The sequence below is a fragment of the Daktulosphaira vitifoliae genome, unplaced genomic scaffold (genome assembly GCF_025091365.1).
Source record: "Daktulosphaira vitifoliae isolate Bord-2020 unplaced genomic scaffold, ASM2509136v1 Scaffold_3, whole genome shotgun sequence".
In the NCBI taxonomy this organism is placed as follows: domain Eukaryota; kingdom Metazoa; phylum Arthropoda; class Insecta; order Hemiptera; family Phylloxeridae; genus Daktulosphaira; species Daktulosphaira vitifoliae.
In genome coordinates this window covers 2110001-2122109 of record NW_026099574.1, presented here as the reverse complement: position 1 = coordinate 2122109, position 12109 = coordinate 2110001, and the positions used below count along the sequence as shown (strand labels likewise).

General features: G+C 24.7%; 1 protein-coding gene across 1 annotated transcript; it reads right to left on the bottom strand.

Annotated features, from left to right (window-relative positions):
• Positions 1-3349: 3349 nt before the first annotated feature.
• Positions 3350-11702, bottom strand: LOC126901289 (E3 ubiquitin-protein ligase ZNRF2). The gene is made up of 5 exons (XM_050677684.1): positions 11430-11702; positions 10870-11358; positions 5294-5389; positions 5111-5216; positions 3350-4211 (listed from the first exon to the last, which is right to left on the bottom strand). Exons 2-5 carry the CDS (start codon positions 11237-11239, stop codon positions 4154-4156), a joined length of 630 nt encoding a protein of 209 aa, XP_050533641.1. The 5' UTR covers positions 11240-11358; positions 11430-11702; the 3' UTR covers positions 3350-4153.
• Positions 11703-12109: the final 407 nt, after the last annotated feature.

The window sequence follows — 12109 nt, the reverse complement described above, 5'->3', positions numbered from 1 at the left end:
AAATGGCTACCGAATGCTATTTTTGTGTGAAAATTTTCGATTTTGTATTTTACATTTTTAACTTTATTATGCTATAACTTTTTGAAAAATGTATGGATCATTACAATTTTTTTATGAGAAGTAGTATTTATATAGATCTTTCATTCGACATACTGTTTTTTTAAATCGGACCATTTCCCTAAATACAGGGGGGATTCAAAACATAAAAATGCATATAGAAAGTAGAACTTTTTCAACGTAACTTTTGAAAGTGTTCCGGAAGGTCTGACACTTTTATATATATCTTAAATTAAAGCTAATGTAATATACTTTATTATGGTAAAAAAAAATTTCGGACTTTATTTTATCTTCATGGTGAAAACAGACATTAAACTTAATAAAAAAAATACGATTTTTGTAAAAAAATTCTTTTTTATATTTTTAACTTTATAATGCTATAACTTCTCGAAAGATGTATGGATCAATATAATTCTTTTTTTTGTAGATGCATGATGTCTTTACCTATCATTTGGTATATTTTTTTTATAAATCTGACTTTTTACCTGCCTACAGGGGGGGATTCAAAATGACAACTTTTTCACAAAAAATTGACTTTTTCAACTTAAATTTTGAAAGTGTTCCGGAAAAACTGACACTTATATATATATATCTTAAATTAAAGCTAATGTAACCTACTTTATGTAAAAAAAAATTTTGGACTTTATTTTGTCTTCACGGTGAAAATGGCTACCAAATGGCTATTATTGTGTGAAAATTCTCAATTTTATTTTTTACATTTTTAACTTTATAATGCTATAACTTATTGAAAAGTGTATTGATCAATATAATTTTTTTATGGGAAATACTATTTTTTAATAATCCCTTTTTCATTCGACATACTTTATCTTAATCAGGATATTAATAAGGAACTAGCAGTTTATGAAGCTTTTGGAATAATCCACCAATTTTTTAAAATTAAACACTATCTAAAGATTTGCATCGAAGCGTTTTTTTTTTATAGTGATTTTAATCACTGTAAGATATCATTATACTTGATCCAACTATGCTACGTCACCACTGTGCCGCGACCCCCCTGTGCTGGGTTTTTTTTTTTAACTTAAGTTTTAAAAATATTCTGGAAATTCTGCGAATTTTAAATATATAGCTTAAAAATTATAGTTACATTTTAGCCTTAAAATCAAATTAGAAAAAGAATCATGAAAATATTTTGTACTCAGTGACAAAATAATTGTTAGAGTAACTTTATTTTTATTTTAATTGCGCTAAGTTTACAGTAATTTAGTGTAATAAGAAAAGACCACCGGGTAATTGTAATTTTAGTCAAGATACTAAAATTATGATAAATCATTGTCAGCAGCATACTCAGGATTTACTAAATTGGGGATCTGATCCTAAAAAAAATTGAATAATCTTTTTGAGATCATTTTTAAATTTAAATACTGATTTAGCCTGACAATAAAAAGCGCCTTAGCTCTATTAATCTCATAAGATACCCCACTACGCTTTTCTAAATTCAGTTTTTTTTTTTAGAAAAGGTAGATTCGTTAAAAAAGTTTTTTCATAAAAAAAGCAGTAACAAAAGGGGAGATTTAATTCAACTTTTAACAAATATTTAAACTACATTAAAATTTAATACTCAAATTTATGATATGCCAATAGGCATTTTTATAAATTTTTAGTATACTCAAAAATATGTTTTTTACAATTACTATTTGTAACAATAGGAAAAATCAATCCATATATTTAAAATAAAATTAATTTTGTTATCAAACATCACCCTTGTAATTGTGATTTGTGTATAAATAAAAATTTGAAATTATCTGAAAGTACAAATATTAGAGTATATTATCCTATTATCCTAACTAATATTTATTAAATAGTTCACTGACTTGTATTCGTGAAGTTTCTGATAATTTGCGGAGGATTTTTTAATTGTTGTAGCCACTATAATAGTTTTAAATGAATCTAATTACTTTCTCAACTTTTATCTTGAACGTGATGTAAGGGAGCCCTCACTATGAAGGTAAGTCCTTGTTCAAGTTATATTTTTATTTAGATTGTACGAGAAACAAAAACATTTTTTATGCATTGAGACTGTAGCCTGTTTCCCTCAGCCGCTCATATATATCACAAAAGCACGGTGGCCTAGTGATAATGTTTGTCTCTATGACGACTTAGGTCACTTGATCTAATCCTATTTAGAAATAGTTCTAAGCCTTTTTTAGTTTCCGGTACTCTTTCTATAACCGGTCATCAATCTCGAGTGTTAGCATCAATATTCATCCAATCATTAGTGTAGTTTGTACAGAAGATGTGAAGTCCCTTAGGAAATGTTTTTAAGCTACTCCCATGTTTTCAATAAACATAAAAAGTCCTTATATAAAATTAGTAAATAAGTGACCAACTGAGAGCCATGAACATAGATTGTGATCATTTTTAACTGTTAAACATTTAATTAAAAATTTTATAATAATTTATCATTATAATTACATCTTGATTTTATTGAAACATAGTATTTAAGCGTAAACACCCAAATATTAAAAATTAAAAATATATATGTTTTTTATAAGTTCTATACATAATTAAACAATTTTTCTCTATTTATTTATCCTTAATAAAAATCCTATACTCTTACTATCATGCTATTTTTAAAAAAGAAGTATAAAAATCTGAGTATTATTATAATTTCTATAAGGAAAAACTTCGCATCGAAGCTAAAAAAAATGATGAACTTATAAATGATGTTATATTTATTTTTATCTTACAAATATATTATAATACATTATATTTAAGATATATATCACAATACAACAGATTAGAATGGGTCTTGCACATGTCAATTTTTAAACTATTATTACAGTAAATTAAAATTGTTTCTTACAGTTTATTATATATACTATTTTACACTTAAAAATTAATTAAAAACAAATATTAACCTTATTTTGTATGTTAAAACTATTTCAATTTGTGCAAACATTAAAACTCACATACTTAAACTTTTCGAAAAATATAAGTCTTTTTTATTTTGTGGTATGCAAGTGTTGCAATATTTTAATGACATAAACTCGTATAATATCAATTAGAGAAAATTGAGCATCATAAGAGAAGCAAGGTAAATTTAAACTTTCGTTAAAAACTTTGATCTGTATAAGAGCAACAAAATGTTTCAATGAACCTCAAATTAACAAAGTACATGTATACTTAGTACAAGATTAATATCATGACCACCAATAAATGCACAATGACTCTAGAGACTTTCAAAAAAAAAAAATAATAATAATAATAAGAAATAATATTTCAGAATACATTTTCTTTGAGTTTATAAAATTTATATTATGTATAAAAAAAATTAACAATAATTTATAAAACAAAACAAAACAAGTTACAATGTATCAAATCATGTTTTTATATAAACAAAACATTGAGTCTATCTCTGTTTAAGATAAGACGAAAATTAACTAACAAACAATGGACAAAATAATTTTAAGAAATATTTAAATAAACGTTTGGTAAAATTATTAATAGTATCAATAAGTGCATAAATTGAAATTTCATTAATACAAGACATGTTTTATTTTAGTTAAATAAAAGACATAAACAAAAATTAAATTTCAATATTATCACTTTTAAGGAAGAAAGTATACAATTTAATATCTGTTTATTATAAAATTTAAAAATTAACAAGAAAATAAAAAATATTTCACATATAAGCAGGTAAATAAAAATGATATGTACAACTGTAATTATTTTGTAACATGTCAAACATATAACTATATAATTATTTTTGATACTTTTATAATATATTGCGGAAGTTTATACTAATAAAGTTTTCATAAAATTTATAAGACAATAGAAATAAAAGTAAAAAAAACAAGAGTTGATTGAATTACACCTTCATAAAATTTGAATGTTATTAGGTTCAATGAATAAAATTTGTAAACTGATTGATTGATTGAGTGTGAACTATTCATATTTGATACTAGCATCAATAAACCAATTTTTAAAAGGAGAGACTTGAGAGTGATAACCATTTTCGAGCTTATTATATAATTTAAATCTTAAAATTGATACTATTTCAGTATTTTATAACATGGTAATCGTTACAAATTAAAACTTAAAATTCAGCTTTGTTCAAAGAAGTTCTTTCCAAAGATTAATCTCCTGGGTGTTCTGGGCATGATCTATTTACATCAAACCATCGATCAATACAGCTGAAATTTTTTATTTTTTTGAGACAGTGAATTATTATTTAAAAATAAAATTCGCAACTTTTTTAAAATTATTTAATGTAATAACTTAAAATATTTAAATAATACACCTGACTAATTAAAAAGATTTTTAAAACTTTTTATGAATTAACTTTACAGTTTTTAAATACATAAATCTAAATATACAATTAGTTCTCTTAGTAGTCACTTATATATGCTAACAGAGGTACCAAACTAAAATTTTTTGGAGGATAAAATGTCTAACAAGATGAATTAAGTAAATCTTAAACTATACAAGAAGTAATAATTACTAAGATATAGGATGATTGATCTTTTATTCATTACTAGATTTTTTTTTTAAATAATTTTAAGAAACTATTTTTTTTCTGCTTATTTAAATAGTATTTATTTCTCTATTTAAAATATGTTAAATATTTTTTAGACCCATTCCTTATCTTTTATAAGAATACCAAATTTACTTTTTAAATAACAACATACATATTTTACAAGTTTAAATATTAAAAAAATTAAAAAACTAAGAAAAAAGCGGATCCATAACAATTTTTAAAACAGTATTTCATGAGCATTTTTATACTTGGGTGGGAGGAAGAGTGATGCATAATGATAAAAATAAAGAGACCCATGTCTGTCTTTTTATAAGTGATAATAACTAAGAAATAACTATAAAAAAAGAAAGTTAGAAATATTGAAAAAATTCTCCTAATCTAAAATAAAATAGCTTAGTATTTATAAAATTACTTTTTTTTAATTTTATTTGGTAAGTATTTTGAATTAATATAAAATTTTTGTAAACAAAAATAAGAGTTACTAAGAGTAACTTAACCATAATATAAAGTATTACTATGAAATCTAATTGAAAAATAATAATTTTATTTAATTACGTTTTGTGATATATGCAGAGGCATGGAAGCCTAGCAATTGTATCTCCTTGAGTAAGTTCTTCCAAACATATTACACATTCGCCTTTATCATCTTTTAAAACGTCTTCTAAAATATAATAATAAAAGAATTATTTAAAAAAAAAACCCTTAGTGGCATTAAATTGTAAGTATGTAATATATTACCATTGTATATCAGTCTAGGTTTTGTCAGACACATGACAAGATGTATTTCAATCTCATCCGGCAATACAAATTTTGAACAAACAGGACACTTAATTCCTGTAAGAAAACACATTATATATTAAATAACAGTATAGATTTTAATATATTATATTACTAAAATTATAAAAATTAATTATATTTATATAAAAACTTAAACTAATAGAGTAATTTGGTTTAAGAAAATGGGTTGAAATATAATTTCAAATCAAATAAATAAATTTATAACAGATAACAGTAATTACAATATGCAGTTTCTAAATCTAAATTCTTGTTGGAAACATAGGTGTGTGCAAAAGGTTGTACCTATAATCAATATTACTTTTAATTTTTGATTTATTAAGTGATTCATGATATTAAAATTACTATGTATAAGTTTTGTACAAGGCAGCTAGACTGTAGGACGTCTAGTTGTGCACCACACTAGAATGCCATTTTACCTTAAGCTTGTTTAAATCGCTATTATTGAAGCGGGAATAGGTCATCTGTGGGATGACGGCTAACTGTACATCCAATAAGTAATGAGAGTAGACAATAATTACATAACAAATAACCACATATATTAGAAATTCTTCAGATATTATTTTCAAATTTAAGAGGTAATGGGGGCCTTTAAATAATAATGGCCAGAGAAGCGGCATAAAACAAAATAGTTCATCTCAATTAAAACAAACAATAAATAACATTAAAAATAATATAAAACTCTGCTGAACAGATAAAGTTGTTGATGGTAATGAGTAGACTGTATGAGATCTTGTGGTAATGGTGTCGAACATCTGAGTATGACAAGTCAGAGTATAGATCCAGGCATGTAATGGCAGATGAGAACAGACGGCGAAAAAGCGACTATGACAATGAAGATATTTAGTGATGGTCTGGGCCTAATCACTAGTAGCGTGTAAGGGCACGAAAACTTTGAGCCCAAGGGTGCAATAAACAAATAAAAGAATAACGGCGTACAACAGCTGAACAATATACCAATCAAGCAAAGACGCTTGCTACAGAAGAGAATAACACATAAAAACAAAATTGACTATCTGACTTACGACAATAAACTGCACACGGATGACAATTGACACAGAGGTCATCGATTTGCTGTGCTGGGTGGGTAAAGGGGTGAGTGAAACAAGATGTTGGAGATCAGCTGTCACACGATATAATATAATCAACCATGTTTGTAACAACTGGTCTACTAGATCTTTGCTAAAGGCATTCTATACCAAACAGTGTATATATTTAATATATTTGCATTTCTAGCACCAAATTTATAATCTTTAATTTACAAATCATTGGCATCTTAAGACTTTAATTTCTAATAGTGCATGAAAAAAATATAAGCCTAATACTGGAACATTGCCTTTATTTAAGCTTAACTTATCAAGACTTTGGGGGAACTAATATAAAATTATATTCTAAATTACTCTAAAAAAAATATTCTCAATCTTATTTATATTTTCCAATTAAGTAGTTAATATAAATTACACTTTTATATGTATTAAAGAATACTACCTTCAATTTTTTGTTGAATACTGATTTTGTGAAGAGTCCCTTGAATGATTTATTTAATTTAAGTATGATCAATTTCAAATTAATTTTAAAAAAATTATTCTTAAAAGAAATTTTAAGGACAACTTGTAAAATTATTTTTAACAATTATATGAAAATGAAATAAATAAAATATTAACTGTTCAATAACTGCTTTAAATATTACTTTTTGTGTTACTGTAACACAAGAGAACAAGTAATCTAAAGATATTCTCTTAACTACAATATTGAAGTTCAGATTATGGTGTATGACCATTATTTCATTATTTAATTTTTTTTTTATTCTTAACTGAATAAACTTGCAAATATATGTAAATTTTTCTTAACAATTAGTTGAGTAACCAAGTGCCAAACACCAAATCTAATTACGCCATTGTTTAAAGTACCAAAACATACATAAAGCTGTTAACTTTATTTTTTTAAACCTCAAAAAAACTGTACTAAAAAAAAACATAAAAAAGAATTTTCGATTTTTCAAAATTTTGAGTTTTAAGTATATTTTTCTTCAGAATTCCACTTTCTTTTTTTTTCACTTCATTTCTTTTTATCCCGTCTAAATATAAAAATGAAAAAAAACTTTCAAAGTACAGGGCCAAAAGTTGTTATCGACCAGTCATTTTCTTAATTAGATTATTTTCTATTTTATAATCTAGTTAAGAATATATATTTTCATTAAAAAAGTAAAGTTGATACCTCTTTAAATAATAAAGGATGATTTTAAAAAGTATATTTTAACTGATAAATTAAGTAATACAATAACTAAAAATTTCTTTTTTTAACATTGTAATTTATTTTGAGTGATAAAATGGTTTATGATAAACTAATCATCTTATATATATATAGAGTGTCGTATCTTTAATGAACCACCCTGTATATAGTGTTTTATTAAGAATGATACCCTTCAGTTTTCATTAAATAATGTTTTTTTATAAAAGTGTACAAATTAAAATTTGATATATTTTATAAANCCCTTCAGTTTTCATTAAATAATGTTTTTTTATAAAAGTGTACAAATTAAAATTTGATATATTTTATAAACCAAAGTAAATATAAATTTTATTGTATGAAAAAATTATAAGTATGTAATACTATTAAATGAATAATAGTTCAAATAAAATTTTGACTGGTTGATAACTAATTTTGTAGTATATTATTATTGTACGTTCAATCAATAACAACTAATATTGAAATTAATAAAAAATTCTCCAAGTATAAAATTAACCAAAACTAATATTCTTTAATATTGAATATTACAGAAACTTAAAAATATTAAGTTAAACATAATTTAGAGGTTATAAATAGTATTAAATAATCTAATTTCTAAAGAAATGCTTTATGTTTAAAACAATAAATTATTTTAAGCAAAGGCAAATTGAGATGATAAATGAAAATAATATAAACAGAAATATTTTATTAAATAGTAAAACAGTTTTTATAATAATTTCAGAAAAATATAAATTTATATTAGCTTTGATGCAAAGCTGAGAAGATATTAGTTTTACTATGATGTGTTTTTTGTATCTGTTACGACTTTTTCTCGTCTCTCATCAAACCGATTTCTTTCAACGATATGTCAATAGGTTACAAATTGTATCTAGTAGAAGACATTACCCTCAAAACTTGAACAAATTTCCCTCATTTTCCGTAAATGGGTAAAATCTCCAAAAAAATTACAAATTTAAAAATCGCTATCTACAGATAGTGATTTTAATCACTGTCAGATATCATTATACGTGACCCAACTATGCCACTGTGCTGGGTTTTTTTATTTAATTCAGTTGATTTAATTAATAATTACAATTAGAGTCCAGATTTATATGCATTTATAAATTATATTAAATTATTCCAAAAACATTATTACCCAGAACAAATTTGTATTAATATGCTTGAAAACTTCTAAAACCTAAGTAATGTTCTACCACATGTAGTAGTGTTTGGGGCATAATGTGGGTTTTATCCCAACTACTTGGGGTTGGCTAAAGGATAAACCATTGGATTTATTCACTCTAAATCAAAGAATATTTCTACAATACTGTATATTCCAACAACAAATTTGTACAAAATTGCTTTTAAAATGGCTTTAACAAAGTGTATAAATCTTTTTTTTAATTATAAATATAAATATATTATACATTGATAAAAGAGTTATCAAATGAAAATTGTAATTTTAACGTTTACAGGGTCTCAATACACTATTTTAAACTCATTATTATTATAATTTTTTAATTTGCAACCCTAGTTTTAAGCATATTTTAAAGCAATACTCCAACACCAAAAGATACTAAATGAAAAAGTTTAAATGTTAAAATTTTACAAAAGTTTTAAAATTAAAAAACAGATTCCTCTAAGAATCATTATAAAGAATATCAAATATAAATAATTACTATTTTTCATCATTTTTTTAAACCTAATATTCAACAAAAATTACTAATGTTAATGTTCTGCTTATATTTGAATAGTATAAATAATTAAAAGAATCAACTGTTTAATAAATATAGATTAGCCAAAACTATAATATGTCTAATAACTGCATAACCCAAAATTTGGTAATAATTAAGTTAGCTTATTTATAATTCTACAAAAAAGACATTTACTAACTCTAAGGAAAAAAAATAAATAAACAAGTTCAAATTCATACAGAAGCTAAAAAAATAACAAATTATAGTACAGAGTGATTGGCTAACTATGCCTCACGTAATATCTTTAAAGATACAAGTGTTATAAACAATTTTTTTTAATCATTATGGATCTTTGATGAGCCGTTTCACAACAAAAATTAAATTTCTATCACCATCCCTTATACTTAGAACTTGTATTAACTTCAGATTTTTAAATGACAACCCCATATTATTTTTATATATTTTTGTTCGTTATAATAAAAAAAGTGTTTAGCAAAAAAAAAAAAATTAAAAATTATGAATTTTAAACAAGATAGGCTACTTCAAAATATACAATATTTGAAGAAAAAATTCAGTAGTTTTTCCAACACGACGGTACATTATTATTTTATGTAGTGATAAGAGTTACCGATTTACTTCAACAACGCAGGTAGTCTATTACTTAAAACTGGTAGCAGTGCTTATACGATTAGAGTTTGTTATGATTTTTACTTAATAAACTCCAAACTTTGGAAAGCCATGGAGTGCTTAATATTAAATAAAATAAAATATTTTTTTTTTATTACATTAAATCTAATGGTGCAAAAAAAAATAGGGTTGCCATTTAAAATCTGAAGCTGATACAAGTTATAAGCATAAGGAATGATGATGGAAATTAAAATTTTTTTGTGAAACATCTCATCAAAGATCCATAATGATTTAAAAAAAACATTGTTTATAACACTTGTATCTTTAAAGATATTATGTGAGGCATAGTTAGCCAATTACCCTGTATATCCAGACATGACATTTTTGTAAATTTATAAATTTGTATTATATGCCTACTCTTCAATGTGACAATTTGTGTTTTCATTATATTGTACATTTTTTTCACTTAAAAATATATTGATTAACTATTTTTTAGTTTTAAAATATATAATATAAAATTTGCATAACAACTTTTAGTACTTTGGAAGTTATTCTCATATTTTTACCAAAACGACTAGAAGAGTATGACTGGTGATAAATATAGCTGCACCCACTCCTCATCTTCAATCTAACTTTAAATTGTTAATAACTTCTGAAATACTAACTTCTAACAAAGTTGTTATCGACCAGTCATTTTCTTAATTACTTCATTATCTATTAAATAAGCTAATAAATTATGTACATTGTCATTTTATAGAATAAAGCTGATACAACTATAAGTTATAAAGACCTATAAAATAACCTACAAGATTCTAAAAAGTAACTTAGAGCTGATAAATTAAAAAGTATATGTAAATAAATAAACAAAATTGTTTTCCCTATTGTTGTATTTATTTTGCAAGTAATCAAGTGGTTTAAGATAAAACAATTACTCTATAATATACATAGAATTATTTATTATATATTTACCATTAAAAGACCATATGTGGCCTGGCAATGAATGTGCTGAGTATACACGTCCTAGACTTATATTAGCAGTAACAGTAGGACTATCCATATTTTGATCATCATTTGAGCTACTATCTGCTTCTAAAACATCACTAATTTCAAACCGAGAACTCGTTGAATTGCTATTAGTATCGTGACCATCTGGCACACTTGATAATGATCTGGCACGTTGTCTATCATTTGCAACAGCACTAGGTAAGGAACGTAATATACTAAATCCAGGATTTCCAGCAGTATGCATAGTATTTGGGCCACTGCCTGTTGTGAATGACCTATCAGCATGACTTCCACCACTTTCATCACCATTGGCCGTACTGGCCTTTGCTCCCATTTTGCATGCAATAAAAAATTCCAACTAACACAGTTTTGGTAGTAATAAATTGATTACTTTATATACTATAATAGATTAAAATGATCAGCACAAACATCTATCAGACTTGACATTGAATACTAATTAATCAGAAATAAAACTTGATGAAGAGTTAGCGCTTATTATTAAGATTCGTTTAAATTACACTCACGAAATATTTTATATTGCAAATCTTTTGAAAACAATAACTAATTAATAATAGGCGTCGAAGTGCATCCACTAAATTTTTATTCTTGCTTTTTAGTTTTGTCGCAGTTACAAATTGTTAATAAATGGTTCTGATAATAATGATAACATGGTCAACTAGTACAAAAAATCAAAATATTACGATGAAGTGGGAAGGGATTTCCTTGATCAGCTGTTCTTTGACGTAATATCATTATTTAATGTGCACATATGTCCTCTAAGATTGTTTGATTTCTTTTACATTCAAAAATATTGTAACATAAATGTTGACGTTGTTTGATTAAACTCTTTTTTTTTTTTAGAGTAGAGTCGACTAACAGTTTCAAACATATTTAATGGCTTACTACACAGATTTTTTTTTAAAAGCATTTATTTTTTAATGAGTGAATTTCATTTTTTCTTATATCACCATAAGAAAAAATGAACGTTTACCAATTTAGGCGCAAATAAGGGTTTGCTTGGCATCCTTATAATTTTTAATAAAACTAATGGCTTATTTAGAAAAGCATTAAAAGGGCTAAACCCTCATTATCCAAACTAAACCAACATTTAAAAAAATAGTCACTATACTGTTATTAGCCATCACACGGTAAAAAATCCTCAATATACCGCTAGTACAAAATTATACTACTTTAATAAAAAATT

Excerpts from the sequence above, each read along its gene's own strand:
- LOC126901289 (XM_050677684.1), bottom strand. The coding sequence starts at position 11,239 with ATGGGAGCAAAGGCCAGTACGGCCAATGGTGATGAAAGTGGTGGAAGT. Across the intron at positions 5,390-10,869 it reads CCACATATGGTCTTTTAATG|GAATTAAGTGTCCTGTTTGT; the intron begins GTAAATATATAA and ends GTTTTCTTACAG. Across the intron at positions 5,217-5,293 it reads ACCTAGACTGATATACAATG|AAGACGTTTTAAAAGATGAT; the intron begins GTAATATATTAC and ends ATTATATTTTAG.